The following is a 24,021-nucleotide window of genomic DNA, read 5'->3' on the forward strand; positions in this document are numbered from 1 at the left end:
GCCCTTGGTACATGGACACTTCAGAAGCTTTGTTTTGTCAGTACTGGTGATGGTTTTTAGAGCCTGATAAGCCGGCCTCTCCTTATGGCCTCTTAGATCTTAGGCCAGGCCTCCACAGAGTCCGAGTGTTTGGCCAGAACACACAGCAACAAAGAGAAATGAATGTCATGTCACAGCTTCAGGACAGCATAACAGTGACATCCGGGTAAAGCAGGATGGACGTTTAAATTTAATTAGAACTTACTGCGCCCACAGAGGGGTTTTCTGAATATCCCTGACAGCGTGTGGGGTTAGAACTCTCTTTAGAGTTCCCATTTTGCAGACATGAAATGTCACGTAATGACTTAGAATCTGAGGAGGCCTGGTTGGAGCTGCTGAGGATATTTCTTAGGCCAGATATTTTTAATATATGATGTTATTAGGGCCGGGGAGGGGAGACTGAAATTTTAGATTTTTGTAGTTGGGATATTTTCCAACTGTAAATTGGCCATCAAATTCCTAAGTAGAGTCCTACAGGAGATTGTTTTTCTGCTAAACTGCTCCCCGTTGCCAGTCTCTTCCTGCTCTGCCCTGTCCCCGGCTCCACTAGCACAATTCTGTTCCGTCTTTCTTGGACATACTGGCCATCACCATTTGGATGTGTGTGTAGTCATCTGGGCCATACAGCCCCAGGGCTCCCTGGCCACAGTTGAAGCGTCCAGCAGAACACTTCTGTCGACTAGAATCGATTCTCCATTCCATATTCCTAAATGAGACCATCCAATTGGCTCCAGCTAGATTGGGGCCCACCCTCAAAGACAGGGAGAGTGGTTAAAGGCAGCAAGGGGTAGCCCCAGGGGCAGCTGGGTGGGCCTTGTCCCCCAGCGGGAGGGAGAGGTGGCTCTGTAAGGTCACAAGGCTGAGGTCATTCCCCTCTGTCCTTCGCTCGTGAGAAACCAGGGCACTACTAGAGGGATGGCCCGCAGCAGTGCCAGGGCATTTCCCTCTGTGCCTCTGCACAGACATATGCAAGTGTCTAGAGAGCTGTTGGCCTTTCCCTTCCACCCGCCTTACCTGGACTTGAGCAGCGTGCCACTCTGGGCTCACACCCTTTCCTCTTCTTTCCTTGAAATTCTCTGAACCCAGAACGCAGGGTAGAATTGCATCCATGCAAACTGCAGCAGATGTGTGGTATTACTGGGCTGTGGACTAGGGGCCTCACCTCATGTTCTAGAGTAGGCACAGGCCATGGCCCTCATGCAGAGCTATAGAGAGGAGGAGGGGAAAAAAAAAAAAAGAGAGGAGGAGGGGAGCCATCCACTGTTCCCTTTCCAACAGCCTCAAGTCTCCGGTGGCTGAAAATATTTTCTATTAATTTAGACATCTATTTTTAGACTTTATCTCTTCCATCGGTGTCTGGAGCACTTTTGTCTGAAAACCTTGAAAAATTACTAATAGCTTAAGATGTGGTGCACCCTGGGTGAAAGCTTCACACACCACCATATTTAGTCTTTATACCCTGGCCCCAGGCAGTGATACTAGCACGGTTTATAGATGAAGAAACTGGAGTATAAAGGAATAAGCCTTGCCAGGATCAGCTGGCAAGTGGGTGGCAGATCTGGGCTTCAGAGCAGTCCTGTGTTTTCCCAGCACAGTGCACTGCCTCCCACACTAAGGAGGAAGGGATCTGGCCCTCCTTTGTGGAACCTGTATGGGTTTCAGTAGTGACCCCCAGGCAGTAGGGAGTCTTTTTCTGTCCCCCGTGAAAGGACCCCCAAACTTGAGGCCTGGGCCTCATCTCCAGTCCACTTTTCATTCCCCAAGGGGACCCTTCGGGAGTTCTAGTCTCTGCCCTGGTGGAAAACTTGCAGAGTTGCACTGAGAGAAAGGAGGGAGATAATCATAATTCCTTATAATTGGCTAATGCTGGACAAAGCTCATACATCCACGGTCCTGATATCATAAAGTGTCCTTCTTTGGGTCGTACTGACATCCTGAGGGCCCTCAGCCCCTCTTGCTGAGGGTGGACCTTGTGCCCAGCAAGGTTCCTAATCACTGTGCATAGTCCTGGATGCCTGCTGGAGCACCAGCCTGCCAAGCATTCCCAGTGATGCAGGCTGCTCACTTCTTTGAGCTCCTGTGCCAGCTGCCTTTGAAACGGACCCAGTCTTCCTTATTTCTCAAAGGTTGTGAACCTCACTGCTGTGTCTGCTCAGTTAGCAGGTCTCTGCAAGGACTTCCACATCTGGAAGGTCCGTTCTTATTGAAGCTTCCCGTTTCAGCAGGCAGAAGCTTGCATTCAGTCTTTTTTAGGGAGCACTGGTAGGCATTTGGGATCCCCTTCAGAGGCTTGCATCTTCTCTAGAATCTCATGGTGTTGGGGGTGCAGCATGGAAGAAAAACATCATGGTGAGCTACACTTCCCTTCTGGCAGCGTGCCCTCATGAGCAGGACTGCCTTTACCTACCTGCCTTTTAGGGCCAAGCTCCGCTCAGTGTTCAGTGCTTGGGGAGCAAAGACATTCTTATTAATTCTTTTAAATAAAGAAGATGACTTTGAACCTCTTCCTTCAGTGAAGGGCACCAGAAAGCCATCCCTGGAGAAAGGCATTTCCTCTCTAGCTTGACCACAGTTGAGGGTCTCCAGTTAATCCCCCAACTTTGAAGCTATGTGAAAATACAGAACAAAGCCCTGCAAAATTGTCCTGGCTACTTTTTATTAATATCCAACAGGTGCTCATAGCACTTGCAACATGACCCAGGAGGATAGCACCCAATCTTGGATGATGCCTTTGACCTCTGCCATCCATGACTGCCACACACACACCTAAGTTCCTTTGCTTCCAAACCTGGGACCTTCTTTCTTCCCAGCTCCCGTTGTCACTAGTTCCCCCGTGATGCGTGTGTAGCTCTGTAAGTAAACTGATCAGCCCTCATTCCTAACTCACCAGTCAGGGAGGCATAACAGCATTTTCCCTTCAAACGTGGGCATGTTGGCGTGCACAGGGAATTCCCTAGCTCTTGGGAGCTTCCTCCAGCACCAAGAGGACGAGAAAGGTGGTACTGCATTTCAGGCCAGCCTCGACCTAGACTTTGCTGTGCGAAGTGTTGAGTGCAGGTTCTAGTCCCACAGAGAAATGGGGTCTGGAGAAGGCCTGCTCACACCCAGCCGCCCAGCCTCACAAGGGTGCCCAAGGGCCAGACACCATCAGCAACAAGTTGCTGCTCTCCCCAAACCTGTGCAGTTTACAGAAGGGCGTGGCTCTGGAGTTGGGGCTCCAGTCGGTAACCCCAAAAGTCAGGAGTAAGGTGCACGATGAGGGCTCCACGCCTCCTCAGGAAAGGGTGCCTGCAAGGATGGGTCCCTGAGAAGTCATGCCTCCTCAGGTAGGGGAGGCCCCCGCTGACATCTGCTGCTGGGGTTTCCGTCTGTGATGCTGCATGGCTCAGGCAGGGAGCCTGCCCCTGGGCAGCCACACAGCTCCAGGCAGTTCAACCGTGAGGAGGCAGCGAAGCATCAGATGGCAGGTGACAAGGGCTGGGGTTTCTGAAAGGATGTGTAGGGAGGACAGGGTGCACATGTTTGAATTCAAGCATGCCTTTCCTTGCTGTCTGTCCCTCCCCTGAGGATGTTCTAGAGCCTCTCAGCTGGAAGGAAGAAATGGAATTTAGTGGCTGTTACTTCTTGTTCACCCAGTGGGTGCTCTACGAGACCCACCCAGGGCTGTCACCTGGTTTAGCAATTCACTCAATTGGAACAGATGATGTGTGTTTCATTCACTCATTCTCTCTACAAATATCTATGGACACCTGCTGCATGTCAGGTACTGGGCATGGCCCCTGCCCCCCAGGAGCTTCAGCTCTCCAGTGATCAGCAGTAAATCCTGTGGCATCTGGTTTGAAAATAGATCCTGAATCAAATCATCCTCATCACCTCCACCCACAGCACGATCTTTCACCTAAACAACCACAGTGGCCCCAGAGTTGTCTTCTCGAGACAAAGCATCTCCAGGCAGGCCCGGAGGGGAGCCCTTCATAGGTTCCCGATGGCCTGGCAGCAAGGCTGCCTCCTTGCCCTGTTCCCTCAGCCTCTCATGACCTCCCAGGCTATCGCCTCACTCCTTCCAGTCTTCCGTTGCCGTGTTCTGCTCACCTGGTGGGCCCCTGGCCCGGCCTTAGCCTTGGTGTAGGAGGTCTCTTGTAGCTTATCCATATTCTGGAGAAACACCCCCAACTAGCTCACTTCACTGTTTTCTGACTCCTTGAGGTGGTGAGCCTCACATAGGCAGAGGACTTGCTTGCTGGCCCCTGGGTAATCCCAGCACCTGTGCCAAGGGGTTCATAAAATCATACACGTGGGACAATCCCACAGGTGGCTCATTGTAGGAGGGGCTGAGAGGACACCGTGGAGGGATAAGGAAGGGCTGCTGGTCAGATGGCTGGGGAGGCTGAACCACAAGGGTGGGCAGAGCCTGGTCAGCAAGCCTGGTCGGATGAGGGGAGCAGGGGAAGAGCATGTGTACACACCCCTGACCATTCCAGGCAGGGGAGGAAGACCACACGCCAGGCGCCTGGGTTCGGAGAAACGGGCAGTGGTGCCGAGCCTCTGCCGCAACCAGGGATGCCAGGAAACCCCCAAGGCTTTTCAGCAGCAGGGGGCGTATGCTTTTTAAAAAACAGACTATTTTTTAAAGCGGTTAAAGACTATTTCTTAGAATGGTTTTAGGTTCACAGCAACATTGAGCGGAAAGTACAGGGAGTTCCCACATGTCCCGGCCTCCCCCACTGTCACCTCTCTGCCAGAATACTGTGTGTTAGTCACCCAGCCTGCACGGGTGTGTCACCATCCGCCAGAGCCAGAGTTTATGCAGGGCTCGCTCTTGCTGTGTGTGCAGAGGTTTGGGCCTGTGGGCAATGTAGTAGTCCTGCATGTGGTGTCTATGGGGACCTCTGTGGGCCTGGCCGTGCCTGGGGAGCAGGGAGGGGCCTGCTCATGGAGGGTGGCCATGTCCCCCACAGTCACCATCCCCAGTAACACTGGGGCCACCCCACCCCCTCTCTGTGTTACAGTGCTGGCCTACATGCAGCTGCTCGAGGACTACTCGGAGCCGCAGCCGTCCATGTTCTACCAGACGCCACAGAACGAGCACATCTACCAGCAGAAGAACAAGCTCCTCATGGAGGTGTACGGCTTCAACGACTCATTCAGCACTGAAGCCCTGCAGGAGCTGGCACCGCCCCCCGCCCTGCCTCCCAAGCAGCGGCAGCTGGTAAGCCACCCTCTGCCCTGCCCCACTGCCGCCGTTACCCTCCGCTTCCGCCAGCCCCAGGCAGCCGTGGACCACACTGCTTCCCACGCGGGCGCTTTCATTTCCTCCTGACAAGCTTCCCCATCTCCCCACCCTGGGGGGGGTGGCGCCTTTCTCTTCCAGAGCAGGCCCCCATGCAGCTGGGCCTGGCTTGTACTCAGAATGTTTGCTTTCTCTGCTGACAGTCTCTTGTATTTTTCCTCTCTTCTTTGGCTCCAGTATAGACCTCCCAGAAAGGAGGGACTCAATCAAGGCACAGGGCATGGTCTGTGTACGGCCATCTGTGGACTTGATTTACATAATGGCCCAACTACATAGAGTGACTTACACCCCACCCTGGCCAGGGATGGCCCCGTGGAAACAAGCTCTATTGAAGCACGATGGCCTTAAACAGAACCATTCTGTATTCCAGGCATGGTGCCCTACCTCCTTTAAAAACACTCCTGTGTGAGGATTCCCTGTAGGTAATGAAGCCCAAGTCAGGGCAGGCTGTCCTGCATGGGCCATGTATGAGATTCTAGGACCAGGTAGGGGCACAGATCAGGTGTGCCTGCTGCACGCCTCAACTCTGTTCCTACTGCTCCCAGTTTGCCAGCCGGGCAGACTTCGGTCAGGTGGTAGGATCCAAACATCTCATCTGGCCCTGCTTCCCAGGAAGAATACACCTCAGAAAGGGATCCTTGACCTATTCAGAGCTGCATGTGCTATTTTGCTCCTCGGCTGGCCAGCCTGGTAATGTTTTCCCCACAGAGAGGTCCGTCCATCTTCTGTCCTTCATGAGCAGATGCAAAGGTGCTGCCCTGCCTTTTCTGGGAAGCAGCTGCCAACTGGACAGCCAGCAGTCTGGGTTACTCCTTGAGCCCCCAGTCCACCCCTGGGGTCCCTGAACCCTCCTGCATGTGGTGAGCTCAGGGACTGACTAAGCAGGGCCTGGAGTTGGCAGTTGTGGGTTCCAGGCCTGCCACTAACTAGCCATGTCTCATGACTTGCACTCAGGGCCTCAGTTCTTCAGCCACCCTGCCCGCCACATAAACACCTGAATATGCCCCAGTGTGGGTCTAAATGGCTCAGAAAGTGTTTCAAAAAGGGATCTTTACCATGGAAATAGAAATGCCTGCCCCAGGGTGCCCTAACTTAAAATGTTTGGTCTAACAGCTAAACTGGATTTTGTTGAGATCTGCAACACTCTCAGACCCTCCTGCCAGTGCCCACAGGTCTTCATCGGTCATCCTGGGGCATCTCCTCTGCTCCATGGAGCCCATAGGCTTCACACAGATCCCTAGGAAGCACTCTTGGCCTTGGAGCCTGTGCAGGAGAGCCACTGGGCAGTCCCCATGCTGGCAGGGCAGGAGTGAGGGGCCTAGGAGTAGAGCAGACATCCTGCCGAACACCTCCCTGTGGAAGCACTGGGGCTTTGGTTTGGTTTCACATGATCCTCCCCGCAGCCTCTCACCCCCATGTTAAGTGAACTGAGGCTGAGAAAGGCAGAGAGACTTAATTGGAGCCCACCCACCACTGAAAGTAGATGAGGGACCACGCCCAGCTGACTGAAGCCCAGGCACTGCTGTGACGTGCCCTGTGCCTCCACCTGGCATGCCCTCTCTCAAATGCAGATGCAGAAAGGACTGTCTCCATTTCTCCAGCAAAAATAGTAGTAGTAATTGTGCCTGTTAGCCCCTGTATAGTGTGGGAGGGACAGTTCCAAGTGCTTTACACATACACTGTCCCCATTTTACAAATGAAGACCCTGAGCCACAGAGACCTTTAAATAATACCCAAAGCCAAATAGGTCCCAGATGGTGAGGCTCAGGGTCAAAGGCAGGAGGTCTGGCTCCAGGAGCGTCCTCTGCGGAAGCATGAATAACTGCACGGTCCACTCCTCACCAAGGAAGAACTTGAGACCCTAAGTCAATGGAAGAGCCAGACTGGGAGCCAGGCCCTCGGGGTTCTGAGCCTGTTTGGTCTCTCCACCTTACCACCATTGGACACAACTTGTGTGAAAGTTAGCTTTTTAAATCCACCACAAGGAAATGAAGCAGGGCACGCTCTTGTCCAGGTACACCTTGGCAGGCATCTTTGATTCCTGAGTTGAGCCAAGAAGCCATCCCTCTCCAGAATGTCCCAGTAGAGTTAGGTAGCAGCCTGCGGAGCCTCATGTGTACCTATCTGACTGTTCTCTGCTTTTTTCCCTCCTTCCCTGTCTTCTCTCTCATCCCTTCTGTCCAGCAGGCCTCCTATGCTGCTTCTTCCTTCTCCTCTGTCTCCTACTGTGTCCAGCAAACTAAAGTGGCCTTCACCCCCGAGGACGGCAGTGCCACTCAGGGCATCAGTGTGTCCGTCTCTAACTCCTTTCTCAGCCGGCATGGCAACTTGCCTGTGCCCTCGGTGAGTCACTCCCTACTGTTCTTTGCTTGGAAACATGAGTACCATCTTTCATTTATCACCTGTGCCTCCTGTCACCTGTCCTGCCACCCAGCCCTGGCTCTGTACCCAACGGGAAAGGGCATGTGTGGTTGGTTCTCTGTGGCCCAAGGACCGTGTGAAGTGTTGGGGTGGGGCAGGTTGGGGGTAGGGATGGGGAAACATTAGCAGCCACACTCATAGCATTACCACTCAGGCATAAACTGGCAGAAATGTCTTGGCCTTTTTATTCTGATCTCCCATTGAGCTCTGGATCAGCCCTATAAGTGTTTTGTATTTAGAAAGAAGTATTCCTCCTATGGGCACCAGGGCCAGGGAGAGCACTTTAGCAGGGCACGACGGAGTCTAAGTCTGAGGGATGTGTTGGTTAACCTTTCCTGTGTAGCAAACCACTCCAAAACTCAGTGACTTTAAGAACGACAGTACCCGTTTGTCACTGCTTAGGACACAGGTTGGTAGGGTGACTGCCCGTCTGATTTTGGCTGGCCTCACTAACATCTCTGGAACCTCAGTGGGGACAGCAGGCCGATTTGGCCATGATCTTCATGACCCTCCAGCCTCCATGAAGCTAGCCTGGGCTTGCTCCTGTGGCAGCTGGCGAGATGCCAGGGGAACTGATGGGAGGATGCGAGGTATCTTCAGGCCTAGGCTCAGAACTGACACACTGTGCCTTCCTAACATTCTCTCCATTGAATCATAGGGCCTGTCTGGGATTCCTGGAGTAGGGAGCTAGACTCCGCCTCTTGGGGGGAGGGGGCTGCTGCTCAGTCACCTTGCCGAGGGACATGGCTATGGGAGGGAAATGGGTGCAGCCTTTTCTGTAAAGTTTACTTCTGAAACTTATAGGACAGTAACCATTTGGGAGGCACAGTGCTGTTCTGTTGCCTTTCACTGGAATCTGCATCTGTCAGGGATCCTAAATAGCTACCATTCTTCCTTTAATCTGCTGGGACTGAGCAGCAGGACAAGAGCTTGGATGGGGCCGTGTTTGGGTTCTACTTAAAATCAGTTTTGCCTTTGGGTAATTTACCTATCCCTCCTGGCCTCCATTTCTTTCCTTTGAGATTATACTTATCTCCTACTTTGTGATTGTGAAGATTAAGTAAAATCATAAAGGAAAGCTGATTATTATAGCTCTTGCTCTTAGAGTTCTGGGTTCTAGTCTCGGCTCTGTCCTCGTTCTGCACATGACAGCTCGGACAAATGGCTTCACCTACCTGGACTTCCTTTACCCTCTACAACCTGGTGACTGGTTGACCTAGTGACTCTTAGAGACCTAGCCAAGCTCAGGTTCCCAGTGTGGTCTTGTCTGGTTTCCATCTTTGGGAACCACCCATCCAGAGCCCAGGCTAAGATGGTCCTGCCTGCTGTGAGAAATGTGTTGTTCCTTTGGGGGCTAGAGCCTAACTTTTTAGAGCCCTCAGGAATCCTGTGTTTGCTATAGAAAGGCTAAATACCCCTCCCTCCCTACCCCCGGCCCCTGGCACACAGACACCCTCTGTTTCCTCAGCAGGCACTTCTGGCAAGCTCCTTTCACAAATCGTGCAAGACTTGGCCTTTACACAATCTTGCTCTTGACTGTTTTTTCCCCCTCTATGAACAGAAAGTAAGTATGAGTTATCCTAAGAAAGCGTCTACAACGTCCCTTTTAAACAGTTTGAGGTTGGAGGGCTGTCAGTGAGCTGAACTGTTTGCTACAGAGTTGATGAAAGTTTGAGGGCATTTCATTTAAGTTTGGGCATGAACGTGTCATGATTTTCATCCCTTGGGGGACAGGCGAGTCTCAAGACACCATACTTTGGAAAGACCGCTTTCTCCATACCAATTCCACAGTGCAGCCCAAGGGAGTGAGCATCTAAAGGTGCTTTATATTTTAAAAGGAAAGTCCCCCAGCCTCCAGAGCTGTTGGTAATGGCTTGAATGTTTGGAACATTTGACATCTGATATGCTGAAACTCCAGAGAAGTGGTTTAGTGCAATGCCAACATATTCTTCATGTGTTCTCTGCTTACATTCTGAGGTGAACCCTAGATGGAGGGCTTTGGATTTCTCTCAGAGCGGCCCTTTATTCCTGAATCTCCTCATTCCTGGGCCTTTGTCATCCTTCCAACATGGAATCCTGAAGGGTGCCCCTTAGGAATACAGCAGTTGTCAAATCTGAAGACACCTGACTCTCAACGACCTGTTACTTCTGCCAGGGAGAATTCTAACCATTAGAAACCTGTTGGGATATCTGGGTGGCTCAGTTGGTGAAGCATCAGCCTACTCTCAATTTTAGCTTAGGTCATGATCTCAGGATCATGAGCTTGAGCTCAGGTCGGGCTCTGTGCTGGGCGTGGAACCTGCTTAAGATTCTCCCTCCCTTTCCCCCGCCCTCCACTCATGGGTGCACTTCCACACGCGTGCTCTCTTTCTCTCCCTCTCAGACTCTCTCAAAGAAAAAGAAAGGAAAGAAAACCTCTTGAATTAGAATGGGAAAGCTGCATTGACAAAGCTTAATTGAAGTAGGAGCTCAGGGGCACCTGGTGGCTCAGTGGGTTAATCCTCTGCCTTCAGCTCAGGTCATGATCTCAGGGTCCTAGGATGGAGCCCCCCACGTCAGGCTCTGCTGAGCGGGGAACCTACTTCCCCTCTCCCTCTGCCTGCTGCTCCGCCTACTCGTGCTCTCTCTTTGTCAAATAAATAAATGAAGTAGGCACCCAAAGAGCGTCTTGTTCACTCTTCCCATGTTCCAGGTTGAGTTTAATACAGCAAGCACAGGGGTTCTCCTTGTGCAGGTCAAGCAGCAGGAAGGATCTGGAGCAACTCATGGTCCCCTCATCTTCAAGAAGCACTTTGGTAGGCAGACTACAACGAGCATCCAAGAGGCTCACACTGAGGCAGGGTATGAGTAAGGCCAGGAGAGTCACGGGCCATCAGTGGAAACCCCTGGGCTGTGGAGCCAGGGCAAAATCAGGCAGAGCATCATGGGGAAGGTGGCATTTGAGCTGTGGCCTGGAGGACAATTAGGATTTCAGGGAGATGAGGGATAAAGGGCAGGGAGAACAAGTCCAAGGTGTTCCACACAAAAGGACCTACCTGGAGGATGGGGACCAGAAAGCCTAATGTGCGTTCAGGAAGGTGGCCTCAAGTGTCAAGGTTATGGGGGAGCTGGCTGAAGAGTGGTGCCTGTAGCCAGCCTTCCGTGTGTCCTCAGGGTTAGTACACCTTAACTGAAATGGGCTGCTTCCCCAGCTGCTCCCTCCTGATCATGGTCCGTAGAGGTCAAGCCAGGGAATGCCCACTCTCACAGCACCTTCCACTGCATCTGCTCAGCTCTCGTCCCACAGAAGTGCTGGCTCACAGTCCACAGACTTGCCCAGCTCACGCTGCATACCTAGGAAACTGGAACATCTGTGTAGACAGGCATCCAGACCTGATGTGGGGTCTCTGGGGACATTACTCCTAGTTTGGTAGAAGAAGGTATTTAGGGACATGAGGATTGAGTGAGAGGTGGGAGAGATGCAGAGAACTACACACAGCCTCCCCAAGGTCCAGGGAGGCCAGGCCCCACTTCCTGTTCTGATTCCACTGGGCCTTGGCAATGTGCCTGGCCCGTGGAGGTGCCGGAAGGTGTTTCAGTGATGTGCCTTCCTACAGATGGCTCTCTGATGTGACACTAGGGTCCTCCGCTTCTCTCCTCAGACTCTCTCTTGGTCACTGGTAGCCCAGGGCTACCTGCCGTGTTCTTACTGCTGCCCCACCACATGGCTGCACGCCTTCCACCTCCACTCCAGCTCTGAGTCCAGCTCTAAGTCTCCACTCTGCACTGAGTTCCCCTGTGCTGTCTCTCCTTTGCCTGGCCCTTCTCTGGCTTGTCCTGGTTCTGGTTTTGAACACTGGTCTTGTGACTCTAAAAAGAATCTTAAAAGTTGGATGGGGTCTACACTCAACATTACCCTTGACCAAAGTATTGAGAATCTCTCAGTAATCATTAGGGTGGCCAGTGCCCTTCAGGAATTGAAATGTTGATGTCGGAGAAATCCCTTTCCTCCACGCCTTCTGGTGCCTACCTTCTTTGCTGACTGCAAGGTCACTGAGAGGTCTATTCAGATGCTAGGAATCTGTTGAAATACTTCTTTACCATTTTAGTTTCCAGAGTGATTCTGAATAAGTAAAACTTCTTTGAGAAGAACTTGAGAAATATCCATAATAACTGTTCTTTGTTTTAAAAAAAATCTTTAGGACAGTCCCGGTGGCTTAGCGGTTTCATGCCGCCTTCCACCCAGGGCATGATCCTGGAGTCCCAGGATCGAGTCCCGCATCAGGCTCCCTGCATGGAGCCTGCTTCTCCCTCTGCCTGTGTCTCTGCCTCTCTCTCTCTCTCTCTCTCTCTCTCTCTCTCTCTGTCTCTAATAAATAAATTAAAAATCTTAAAAAAAAAAAATCTTTAGGGTAAGAAAGTCAAGTATGTATCATCTTGAAAACTTCAGTGACAAAGGGCAGGGGGTGGGTCCGTAGAGCCACAGCTGTCCCGTTCTGGGAAAATGGTGATTCTCTACGTGTCCCTGGGTTTTCGCACCTTGGCACACATGCTCTCACTGGAGGGCCTGCTGCATAGACCCTGCTACTCTGCTGTGTCATCCCCTCATGGTGAAACAGCGAGGGCCCACTCTCCGAGACATGTGGCAGTTCCCCAGGTCCCACTGTCACACCTGTCCCTCGCCTTTTCTGCCTTGAGCAGTAACCCAGCAGCTGCCACAGACACCATGGGCTTAAAAGACTGGTCTAACGGTCAGACAGGAAGGGCAAGGGTGAAGGGGAGACAGTGGAGTGGTTAAGGGGAAGAGAGTGGCTGGGAGAAAATCAGACCAGAGTCTATGGGCTCAGCTGGCTTGGCACAGCACACTGTCTTTTGCTGGAAAAAAATCAGCCCTTGCCTTCCTTACCTCTGTCCCTTGCTTCTTCTTGAGGTCATCTTATCTTTATGGGTTCCTGCCCTGCTTAGAGAGGAGAGCAGGGGAGCGCCCACAGATAGCACTTGCTGCCCAGGGTTGGGGAGTATTTCTCTGAGCTCCATCTCTCCTGGTGAGGCTCCATTCCACCATCCTCCCAGACTTGCCAAAGGTTTCCTTTGGAGTGGCTCAGCATTGTCAGCACAGGAGGAGTGAGGGGCGAGCTTCATGCTGTGGGAGAGCCCCTGTGAGCCCCTCTCGCACTCTCCTGCATGGTCCTCGGCCCTTGGGGGCTCAGGAGCCTATGGGTGTTTCAGAGCCTGGAAGTTGTAGACCTTCGTGCTCAACCCCTTTCTTGGGGGCCTTACCACAGAGTATAGTCTGCAGCTGTGAGTGCAGGCATCTCCCTAGACTCGGCTCCCTGGGATTAGGAATTAGATACCACATGCCTAACAGGTACCAGCCAAACCCGTCTGCTCCAATTCTTGTTATTTCTTTTTTTTAAAAGATTCATTTATTTACTTGATAGAGAACATGTGTGCAAGTCAGGGGAAAGGGAGAGGGAGAGAGAGAATCTCAAGCAGACTCCTTGCCCAGTGCAGAGCCCAACATGGGGCTTGAGCCCATGACCCTGAGATCATGACCTGAACCAAAATCAAGAGTTGGACTCTTAACTCACCAGCCCCCCGGACACCCCATGTCCTTGTTATTTCCATGAATGTTTCCACTGAGTTGCCCAAGCAAGGATATGAGGTATCCTCTTCCCTCCCCGCTACCACATACACAGCCCCTTTACATGTGGCATGCATACCAACTCACTGAGCCCTGCCACACATCCTAGCATGTGCCCTGAGCTGGTCTTCTCCAGCCCTATCACCAGTGGCTCCCCTACTCCCCACCCCCGGCACAGCCTCTGTGGCCTCTCTCCTGTCTTCCTGCCACCACGTCCCTTTCTCAGCCCTGGTCAGACTCCAGTGTCCCCTCAGCATTGCAGAGCCTTCTGCACCTTCACCAGCTTCTGCCCACCTGTCCCCATGCCCGTGCCCTGCATACCCCCCACTTTCTCCTGGCACTGACCTCTCGGCCCTCCCACACACACTTGCTCTGTCTTCTCTCCCCCCTTCCTGAGGTCCACTGTGTTTTTCCCTACTTGCTTTATGGACCTGAGCATGCCATCCCCACATGAGTAGGCCTCCATTTCCTCTTCAGCAATGGGAGCTTCAAATTGTCCTGGGGAGAAGGGCAAGGCACACGTAGAGCATGTAATGTAGTATAAGGCACACAGCCAGTGTTCAGTAAAGAGGGAGGCATTATAAAAATACTTATTATCACACTGGGAAATTGTTTCTTGCTTTGTAATGTTCAAGTTCTTTTTTCTCAAGGTCATAACCCTCTGAGGTTAAGGACTGGGCTTATTATGTGCTTGTGGACTCAGTATTTAGCTCAGGGCCGAGCCGGCAAGTGGCAGGTGCTCTGTGATGCCGGACCACTGGGGAGGGTCTTACTTCAGCCAAAAGCAGTGAGCAGTGGCCGAGGAGGCATTTAACTCTCTTCTTCCACCCACCACCACATCCATCTTTCCCAGCATGCCCACATTCCATTACGACAGCATGCTGCTGACTCATCCACTTCCATGCATCAGACACACTGGTCCCAGGCTGTGGCTGAAAACCCGACCTCTTCCTCATTTTCCTTCTCTGCTAACCCATAACGTGCTGGCTGCTGGTTCTCTGGCTTGAGACCAGAGCTTGGGGACCCTTGGGCTTGGAGACTTGCAGAAAGAAGCAGCCACTGTGACTCAGCCATTTCTGCCCCTCATTTTGAAGATTTCTTGCTGCTTTTTTGGTGATGCTCATGGCATTTTGGATGGTCAGTGCTCTTGGATTAGCCGCAGACCTAGGAATTAGCTTACAGCCCCTTGCTGCAGGCATGCTTCTGACTCTATCCATGACAGTCTAGCTGGTCTGGTACCACAAGGACCCCCTTGGTCCTTGTGATGGTCATATGGTGACATCGTAGACTGAGTGTGCTGTCCACACGCTAGCCTGTACCTTCACATTTCAGGCTGCTTATCTACTTATGAAGGACCCTTCCTCACTGCTCTGTGATGGAGTGCTTATTCCACTCTAGAGATGGGGAAACTGGAATAGAGAGGCTGAACCGTTTCATGTATTCAGAGTCTTAACTTAGAGCTCAGGTTAGCATCCAGATCTTCACTGTGAAAAAGTGTTCAGGGCATCCCAGGTGGCTCAGCAGTTTAGCGCCTGTTCTTCGGCCCAGAGCATGATCCTGGAGACCTGGGATCAAGTCCCACGTCGGGCTCCCTGCATGGAGCCTGCTTCACCCTCTGTGTGTCTCTGCCTGCCTCTCTCTCTCTCTCACTCTCTCTCTCTCACATGAATAAATAAATAAAATCTTTAATAAAAAAAGAAAGAAAGAAAAATAGTGTTCAGGTGATGTTTATGAACTGCTGAATTGCCAGTAAATAGCGGAGTCCTGGCAAGGCAACGTAAAAAAGAAAAGCCCGTAAAGAGGAGGGTTTTCGTCCTTTGTGTTCTGACACATTACAGAGCTACAGGCTCTAAATAGAGTTCTAAGAATAAGTGTAAATTAGAGTCCCTGGCATGCTGTTTAAATCCAAACAGTAAAAATAGTTCAGTCAGATTTCTAGAACTGAATTCAAATCATTTTTGAATCTGTACTAAATCTTTCCATAAGAGTTGATGCTCTTAAGGTCAATATTTAGTGAGAATACAGAGCATGCTAAAATGTTTGGGAGGTTTTTGCAAGAATATTATTAGCCATGAATCCATTAGCCAAAATCTAGTGTTTTCAAGGAAGATCTTGTTATTCAAGTTGCAAAAATATGTCACATGAGAAGAAATGCTATACATTTCCACTTTTACCCATCCTACTACCTAAAACTCCCAACCAAAACATTTTTGGTTTGTTTGGGTTTTCCTTTTTTTTACATCATTTGTTGTAAAATACTAATTAGAATTTTCAGATGGTTTTTAAAAATAGATTCCACAAGAAATTTATTCAAAAAGAGGATATTTTTTGGATCCAGTGTGGTGCTGATGTTGCCTTTCTTTGATAAAATGAATACTGTCCTATCCCTCATCCAACAGGGCCAACAGAAGTGCCTCTCCTGGCCAAAAGCAGAGACAGATCTAAGGTGCAGGTGTTGGTAGCAGAGACCTCAGAATCTGCCACTGGGCTTTGGAAACTTACCCTTTTGACATTATGTAAACCACAGTTGTTATAAATGAACACAAAGGCACCAAAGAAGGAAGTTGCTTCCAGATGTAAGGTAGACTCCAAGAAAGGTTTTGGTAAATAAGTAGTTGACTGGGACCAGGAAGGAGAGAGGAGACAAACATCTAGCAGACTTCCCCTCAGGGTGCCACAGGGAATAAAGAGGAATGTTATCAAGGGTCCTTCCTGGTGACTTTCCATCCCTTAAGAGCCAAAGCAGGCGTGCTTCCCTCCAAGAGATCCGTCCCCTAGAGATGGCGGAGGGTGTTGTGCAGTGGCTGAAAGCTTGACTTCCTTCCAAGAGAAATAACGTAGCCCGGTGTTGTGTTGACACTCACAGTCTCTGGTTTAAAGGAAGTGTGAGCCCAGGACCAGTGCTGAGCTGTGGTTCCCAGTGAGTCTCCGTATGGGAAGGAAGCCCAAACCACACTAGAGCAGCAGCTGCCCTGGGGTGTGTTTTCTCACAAATGATGGAGACGAATGTAAGCCTGAAAACCAGCAGTCCAATAGCTTATCTGTGTTGGTAAGCAGCATCCAGAAACACTGAAGTCATAAGCCTTGCTGGAGCCAAGAGTATGCAGTAATGACCAATCTCTGGCAACTTCTGTGCTTCCCAGACACTTTACGACAGTAAGTCCATTCACTCAAATGATTGCCTCTACCCATAATTGGGAGGGCTGAAAGTTCCTCAAAGCTCGGAGCACCAGTCACTGCAGCTGCGGAGCCAGCGGAGTCATTGGCCTGTGGCTCTGGCCCTTGGCTGCTGGTACACTCTCTGCCTCCCCTGGCACCCTCATTCTTCCTGACAGTCACAGGAATTAAGTGGAATATCTGTTACAGTGAGGAACCAGAATTTTGCATTTAAAGGTCTCTCTCCCTGCTTTCTTGCCAGCACAGACCGCATCCCTAGTCATTTTTCATGCCAAGACTATAATGGAGATAAAGTGTCTTTGAAAATTGACTCCTGGCCAGCTTTGAGTGTCTTTGTGTTCTAGCATGTGTGTGGCCACCCATCAACCTACAGGGTCGTCAGCCATCGTTTCTCCACCTGGAAGACTCAGAGCGGTTCATTCACATGTCTGTTTTGAAAAGAGCAGGTTACCAGTTTGTGCATCTCTTGTGAGGACAGATGTCTCTGCATCCCTGGCTTGTATATCAAGCCTTGACTCGCTGCCTTTGCTTGCTGGTCATCACAAAACACTTAGCCAAGGAGATCTCCCAGCCAGGTAGTAGGCTGTATCCCGCCGATCCATAGGATTACATGTTTGGGGCCTGTCACACACCCAGAATGTTCACTGAGTGGGAAATCCCCTGTGCCTCTCTTAGGAGCCAAGCTGTGTGTTACGAGGTGTGTGGCCAGCCTGTTTCTTTATCTTTGTGATAAGAATCATAACAGCCCTTCATGTAGATTAAATGAGAGGATTCATGCAAACCCTAAGCTCCTCATCTGACCAGTAGGCATCACCACCATCGCTAGACGGTCATTGCTGGCGCTATGATTGATGTGTGTGTGATCAAGGCTGACATTGGGAGCCAGGCAGCCCTTCCTGCTTTCCTTTCCGGGGACTTGCTCTGGCACTGCTAGATCTTCTACAGAAATCTGCAATCTCCCAGCCAGGCAGCTCCCCTCATGGTATAAAATCCTCAGCCCAAACAGTCACTCTGACTATAAATAAAAATCCCTGCCACAGGGAGAGCAGCAGCTTTCTCTTAGAAGCAAAGCCAGGCACCAGCCAGGTCCTAGAATAAACTCCAGGCGGTGATGAAGTGGTGTTTCTGCTCAGTGGCCAGCCTGCCTTGCTTCCTGCCCATATGAACAAATGTGGTCTTAAAGGGCCTGGAAATACTCCTCTGGGATATCTATAGAGACCCGCCTTATTGACAGTGGTGTGACAATGAGCCCCAGTGTGGCCCTCCCCTCTGGAGTGCAGGAGGGGCACTGAGGGTGCTTTGTGGAGGTTAGAGAGCAGTGCCTTGCATCTCCCCACCCCCTCAAAGGTATTTTTCAAGCTTGGCTCTTGTCCCAGCAGGACTGCATAGCTGGAATACCAGAGCTGCTCACTGGCTGGAACTGCTGAGGGAGGGAAGGGCAGGCCCGACTGGGAGGCTTTGTCCTAGAGATGCAAGCCTCCTTGCTTTCTCCATGGTGGCTGCCCCTCCTCTGCATTGCACATCCTTGGGGCATCCATCCTTGGGGTGTCTGGAGCCTGTCTCCTGACCCCGGTCTCCCGCTGCAGCAGAGTTGGGGGGGAAGCTAGTCTGTTCGGCTTCCACACTTAGAACCCAGACACTGCTGTGAGGCACTTCCGTTAGAATACTAGAGTCGCTTCCTTTCTAGTCTTCATTCAGTAAAAATGTAGTAGACCCCGCTAAACACCTCAGCTCTGTTGTTTATAGCGGTTCCCAGACTGGTACTTTGGAGGGCGAGGGAGGAGAGCAGACAGTCTTGTCACCCGCCAGCACTGCACTCAGGACTCCCAGAGCATCACCTCAGTAAATCTGCACAGAGATCCTCTGAGAGAAGTGCTGTTGTTTTCATCCCCATTTCATTTATTCCTTTTTTTTAATTCATGTATAATTAACATACATTATTCCATGTTTTCATCCCTGTTTTAAAGACTAAGAAACCAGGGTGCCTGGCTGGCTCAGTTGGAGGAGTGTGCAACTCTTGATCTCAAGGTCGTGAGTTCGAGCCCCATGCTGGGTGTAGAGATGACTTAAATAAATAAAGACAAAGGAATTTTGGTTATGTACCCAAGGTCACAAGGGTAGAAAGAGATGGCCCAGAACCCCATCTGTGTGACCTGGTGAGTGTGTCCTTGGCAGTCACCCTTGTACCATCTCCTGGAAAGAGCACCTGTGGTGTGTGGGAGTCTGCCACCCTGAACTTGTCAAATCAAAGCTTGTTGAGAAGGTGCTATCAGACCTGATACATCTTGTGATCACGCAGGAACCGCTAATAAAGATATATCAGGTGCTCAGTTACTGCTGTGCTAAGTGAATTTACATCTGGGTGGGGGTGGTCGGTGAGTGTCAGGACTCCTGAAAGAACTGGCATATGTCTCCGTCTGTTCAAGCTGCTCTAACACAGTTCTGCAGACTAGGTGGTTTATACACAACATGGTTCTAGAGGCTGTAGGTACAGCTGGTGCCCCCTTCCGGTCACAGACTTCTTGTTGTATTCTCACATGGTGAAAGGGCAAGACATCTCTCTGGATCCTTGTTTATATGGCACTAATCACATTTATGAGAGGTCTTAAGAGCCCCCCCAGAGGTCCCTACCTTCTAATACCATTATCTATGGGGTTAGAATTTCAGCATATTAATTTGGGAGCCACAAACATTGAGCAGCAACATTGAACATTGATCTTAAACTAGCTGAATTCACGTGCAAGGGAGAGGCATCTGTCAGCAGATCTCATGGCAACACTTGCCCTTGGAGATGTGCAGACAACAGATCTGAGAACCTGGCTCCTGTTCTCACGACTGAAGCCATTTCCTGAGATGGCAACGTGGGCTTCTCTCAGGGTGGCCTCCTAGGACTGGATCCTACTATCTGTCCATTGGCCAGTGCATTGCCACACTGTCTTCTGTAGCCTTTCCCAGCCAGTGATAGAGGCTCACTAGAGCAGAGCATTCACCAGGGATGAAATAGAGAGTCCCAAAAGCCAAACACTTTACCCCACTGCCATCCCCAGAAAGGCCTATGGTAAATCCCCCAGGCCTGGGTGGTTCCTGGAGTCAGTGAAACATAGCACTATGGATGCTCGGGCACCTCATCCCCCAGTATGAGAGCCTCAGAGCTGGAGGTCCCCTCATCCAGCTTGTTTAGAAAGAAGGATGGGCATGGAACTTCTTACCAGGAAGCTAAATCCTCAGTATCTGTCGCTCAGAGCACGGATGGCATTTCCCACTGATTCTTTGACCACATACAGGCTTGGTCTTGATTCTGGGAGTTAGATGGGGAAATAGAATGTGTAAGAGTGAGTAGGCACCATGGCCACGTGTCCTGAGTCTGATGTAAACCAGCTGCGTGAGAAAGGCACTGGGGCCCTGAGTTGTGGCCACTCTCAGTCCAGGGTATGGTGTAGCTTTGCCAAACCACTTAAGGATATGAGTGGCTTTAATCTCCTGTTTAAAATTTCATTTCTTCCTCCTTTTCCTTGTCTATGGATTGTGAAAATCCAGTGGAAAAGGCAGAGAACATTTGAATGAGCAGTGTGCACATTTGTGTTGCACTTGGCTCTTGTCAGATGCTGGCATCAGTAGCACGCAAGTAACCCTAACAAGGACTCTGGATACGGACCCTTTCACGTGCCCCTATTCCATTATCCCGTGACAGCATCAGGTTGTTGGACCCTTTGTGGGACGTGGTGACGTCCTCAGGTTCTGAACCTGGTGGCCCCTCCCACAGCAGAGCCCAGGCCTGGACCATGCTCAGTGACACTAAGAAGCTGCGAGTGTTCACTGTCCCCCCTCAGCCTGGCTTCAGATTTCTCTGAAATCTCTAGGGTAGTTGATACCACCCTAGAAGCATTGCAAGACCCTTTCATTTTTTTTTCAAAAAAAAAAAAAAAAGATTGTGTAAGAAGGGACATGAACTCATCGAAGTTTTTAGCATTTTGATAGCACAGTCCTTCCAGCCATTTCATTTTAAGGCCTAACCCTTCCCTTTGAGAAGCATTTCAGGTGGGTTACAGTATTTGAAAGGCTCCAGTGTTTGATTTTTAAGAGAGACAACCAAAGAGATTCAAAATGAGTGAATAGGACCCAGGTGTCCACACACAAGGAATTTAGCCACAAGGTTCCTGAAGGGACAGAGGCCCAGCTTGGGTTCTGTGGGTTCAGTTCTCTAACAGCAGAGAGTGGGACCACCTGTACGGCACATGGGGCTTACTCTTCTTTGGGGGTGCCCACATCCCACTGTTGGGGTGTGGAAGGTGGCACTGGTCGGTCCTCGTGCCTGGGTCAGGGAACCTCAGCTAGAGGGTCATGGGGGTTGGTTTGGCCTGATCGGTGGTCCTCATTAGAATTACTGTGAGCAGGCTGCACCGCTCAGCCAAGTTAATCTAATGACTTTTTCTTTTGTCTGTTTTCTTCTTTCCATCTTCCTGTTTTTGTGTTTGTCCTCCGCTTTGATTCTGTAGTATAAATCTGTGTTTAGGTCCTACTCCCAGGATTTCGTGCCTCACAACCACGCTTCCGTTCAGCCTTTCCTTCCGCCTACCTCCTCTGCCTCTCCACACTTCCCAACTGTCCACCAGTCTCAGAGCTCTGACTTAACGGTGCCAACCGTAGCCAGTCTGCCTCCCAGCACCGTGGACGGGCCTCTCTCGTCTTCTCAGGAGAGCAGCTTTCACGGGAACACTGTCTGCCTTCCTTCCGAAACCTCTTTCACTGACTCGCCCCAGACGCCTTCGGTGAGAACTCAGCGCCCCCCACCCCCACCCCCTGTTCACTCGAGGCTGCCCGTGAGAAGGCGGTATGGCTGCTCAGGAGTTGCCACCCCCACCCCCCCCACCTTCACCCCTGATAGCAGCGAGGCTAGATCCAGGTCCTCGGAGGGTCACAAGGTGCAATAGTCACCTATCTGTTTCCAGAACAGAAATGGAGCCTTCCATACAAAGTTCCCATCAGATGAGGAATCTGATTTTCCAGAGACGGGTTAGTGACTATTTAGAGATGGTCATCGTAAGCACGAGACAGAAAATGCTCCTGGTTTTTTTGTTGGGTTGTGTGTCGTTAGGGTTGTCGTTACCAACACCTTTGGAAGACAGATGCAGGCAGAGAACTCTTGACAGCGGTCAGAGGTGGTTGCCTCTGTAGTTGTGTGGTGCTGATGGAGGACCTGCCTGCCCGTGCTCTTACATTCATGGAGCACTTCATCCAAGCACAGGGCTGCTACCTCACAGGTGGGAATGGACACGGGACAATGGGGCAGAGTGACTGTGACCCAGCGGGGCAGCTGGGGGCAGGTGGGCGCGGCACCGTGTTGACCTGTATTGTGTTGCCTCTCTCCTCTCCCTCCTTGACCCTGGGTTCCCACCGCAGGCCCCTCTGTGACAGCGCAGAGAGGGGTGTGTCTCCTCAAGGGCAGTTTGAATGGCCCTTAACCCCTTTGTAGAAGAGCCAGCAAGAAACTTGCATCCTCTATAACGCAGGGGCAGGAGGTAGCAAAAGTGGTAGCAGTCTCTGGCCTGGGAGAAGCCTCCCAAGGAGCACTGAGTGCCCCCTGCTGCCTTCTTTCCCTCCTCCCAAAAGGAGTGTCCAGGTCAGAGCCTGCCCATAGGCTGCTCTCTGAGCCATGCCGGCTGTCGAGGGGGCCTTTCACATGTGCATTTCCTCTCATCCTGTCTCCCCCAGAGTGAAAGCACCAGCGAGGAGGCTGGTGAGGGTGAATACGTCAATCTATATTCCTCTGGCCAGAGCAGCAGGGAGCTGGCTCACTGTGGAGGAGTAAGTAACCTCAAGGCTGCCTCGTGCATGTGGCCTGGCCTGGAAGGGTTGGTCCTGCTTCTGCCTGGCTGAGCCTTCCGGTCACTAGCAGGCTGGGGCCCCACAGCCTCGCCAAGAACCAGCATGGCCTGGTGGGGAGAGGATGTGGCTCCTGGTGGAGATCCTCCCTCTGCTTTCGCTGCGTGTGGCACTCTTCAGGCCTGGCCAGATGAGTCTTCAGGAAATCTGTAGAGGCAGTACGGTGTTGGCCTGGCCACACATCAGTTGCTCTCCAGGATTTCTTTCTATCCCATCTTCTAGTGTTGAGGTCCATCTTCTGTCCCCTACCCAGAAGGCGGGAGCCTTCTCTCCTACAACACCAAGCCTCCTGAGCCTTCACCCCGCCTCCACCTGCAGCACGCTCCTTGACCCCCACCCCAGGAACAGTTTTTGAGGAAGCTGGGTGGGTATGGCAGGAAGCTCCTGCCGTGTTAATATACGTCCCTCCTGAGAGTGTAGAGAACTACCTGATGTGTCCACCCTTGGTCAGCTCCTGTCCTGCTTGATATAGCCTTTCTGCTGAGCAGTCAGCTTGCCAGGTTTTGCTGCAGCAAAACGTGAGCAAGTTCAAAAGCTTCAAGAATAATGAGTCCCTTGAGAGAGGTGCCATGAGGACTCGAGTCCTCCCTGGTGATCAGCTCACAGGGCCCAGCCCATTAACAGAATGGTCACTCCTGGTGAAATGCCCCCCTCCCCCAGCAACATCTACACGGGATCTTAGATGTCCACACAAGGCAAGGCCCACTTTAGTTAGCCAGTTAGAGAACATGTGGAGATTTCACTCTGGTGGGATTCCACCCTGTCTGTGGAAGCAATTTCTCCCCTGGTGTTCCCTCCTCACCTGTCCCCTCTGGTGACCTGTGTCCCCACATCGTTCATTTTAGTCTCCACAAAGTGAAGCCCGTGACTCTCCTCCTCCACCCATGACCACACTGGGTGCCACCTTTACCTCAGAGCACTATCCACGAGGATGATCTGTGTATTCATGCCACCTTGGTCTCTGTTGTGGCCTCAGGGGCAGACCAGGGATGCCAGATAGCTGTGTTGTCACTGAGTAGGGTGGGCCCAGATTCCTAGGGCCAGGCCACTAGAGGAGAGGGGGTTGTACTCATGCGCTCGAGCAGCTAGACTCGTTGGAACCGTAACTGAGAGGCAGTTGAGCATGGCAGTCGTGAGGATTTGGTTTAACTAGGAAGTCAGCAAGGGTTTGCCGCATACTGGCAGGGCCCAGTGGTTAAAGACACAGGTTTTGGAGGCAAACAACCCTGGATTTGAATGCAGGCTGCAGCCTTCTAACCGTGTGGTCTGGGGCAGGGCCTTTCATTGTTCCCAGCCTGAGTCTGTGTATGAGTGGGCACAGTGACACCAGTGAATGGACAGGGTCTGGGTAAGGGCTAGGTGAGAAGAGGGACAAAGCTCTTAGCGCAGCACCTGGCTGAGCTTGGCTGAGCTTGGCCGAGTAGCGGCAACGGTCACCGTTCTTTCTTCCAGAATGTGCTCCAGATGACTTCATCCAGGTTGGCAGCTGACATAGGTCCTAACTAGGGGCACCTTCCACCGTCCACGAGGGCAAGATGCTAGTCCAAAGAGGGCCTTGCACCTGCTGTGTAACTAACCGCATTCACAG

General features: G+C 51.4%; 1 protein-coding gene across 25 annotated transcripts in view; it reads left to right on the forward strand.

Moving 5' to 3' along the window:
- RAPGEF1 (Rap guanine nucleotide exchange factor 1) overlaps nucleotides 1–24,021 on the forward strand; it is a 139,383-nt gene that overhangs the window by 95,228 nt on the left and 20,134 nt on the right. For 8 of the 25 annotated variants that reach the window (XM_072748305.1, XM_072748300.1, XM_072748295.1 and 5 more), the window contains 4 exons: nucleotides 5,049–5,248; nucleotides 7,514–7,672; nucleotides 21,047–21,319; nucleotides 22,263–22,355. In XM_072748305.1, the coding sequence (XP_072604406.1) occupies nucleotides 5,049–5,248; nucleotides 7,514–7,672; nucleotides 21,047–21,319; nucleotides 22,263–22,355 (725 nt within the window). The remainder of the gene's footprint in view (nucleotides 1–5,048; nucleotides 5,249–7,513; nucleotides 7,673–21,046; nucleotides 21,320–22,262; nucleotides 22,356–24,021) is intronic. The other 17 variants (XM_072748308.1, XM_072748311.1, XM_072748312.1 and 14 more) reach the window with 6 other exon arrangements.

Source organism: Vulpes vulpes, chromosome 2 (assembly GCF_048418805.1).
Source record: "Vulpes vulpes isolate BD-2025 chromosome 2, VulVul3, whole genome shotgun sequence".
NCBI classification, from domain to species: Eukaryota; Metazoa; Chordata; class Mammalia; order Carnivora; family Canidae; genus Vulpes; species Vulpes vulpes.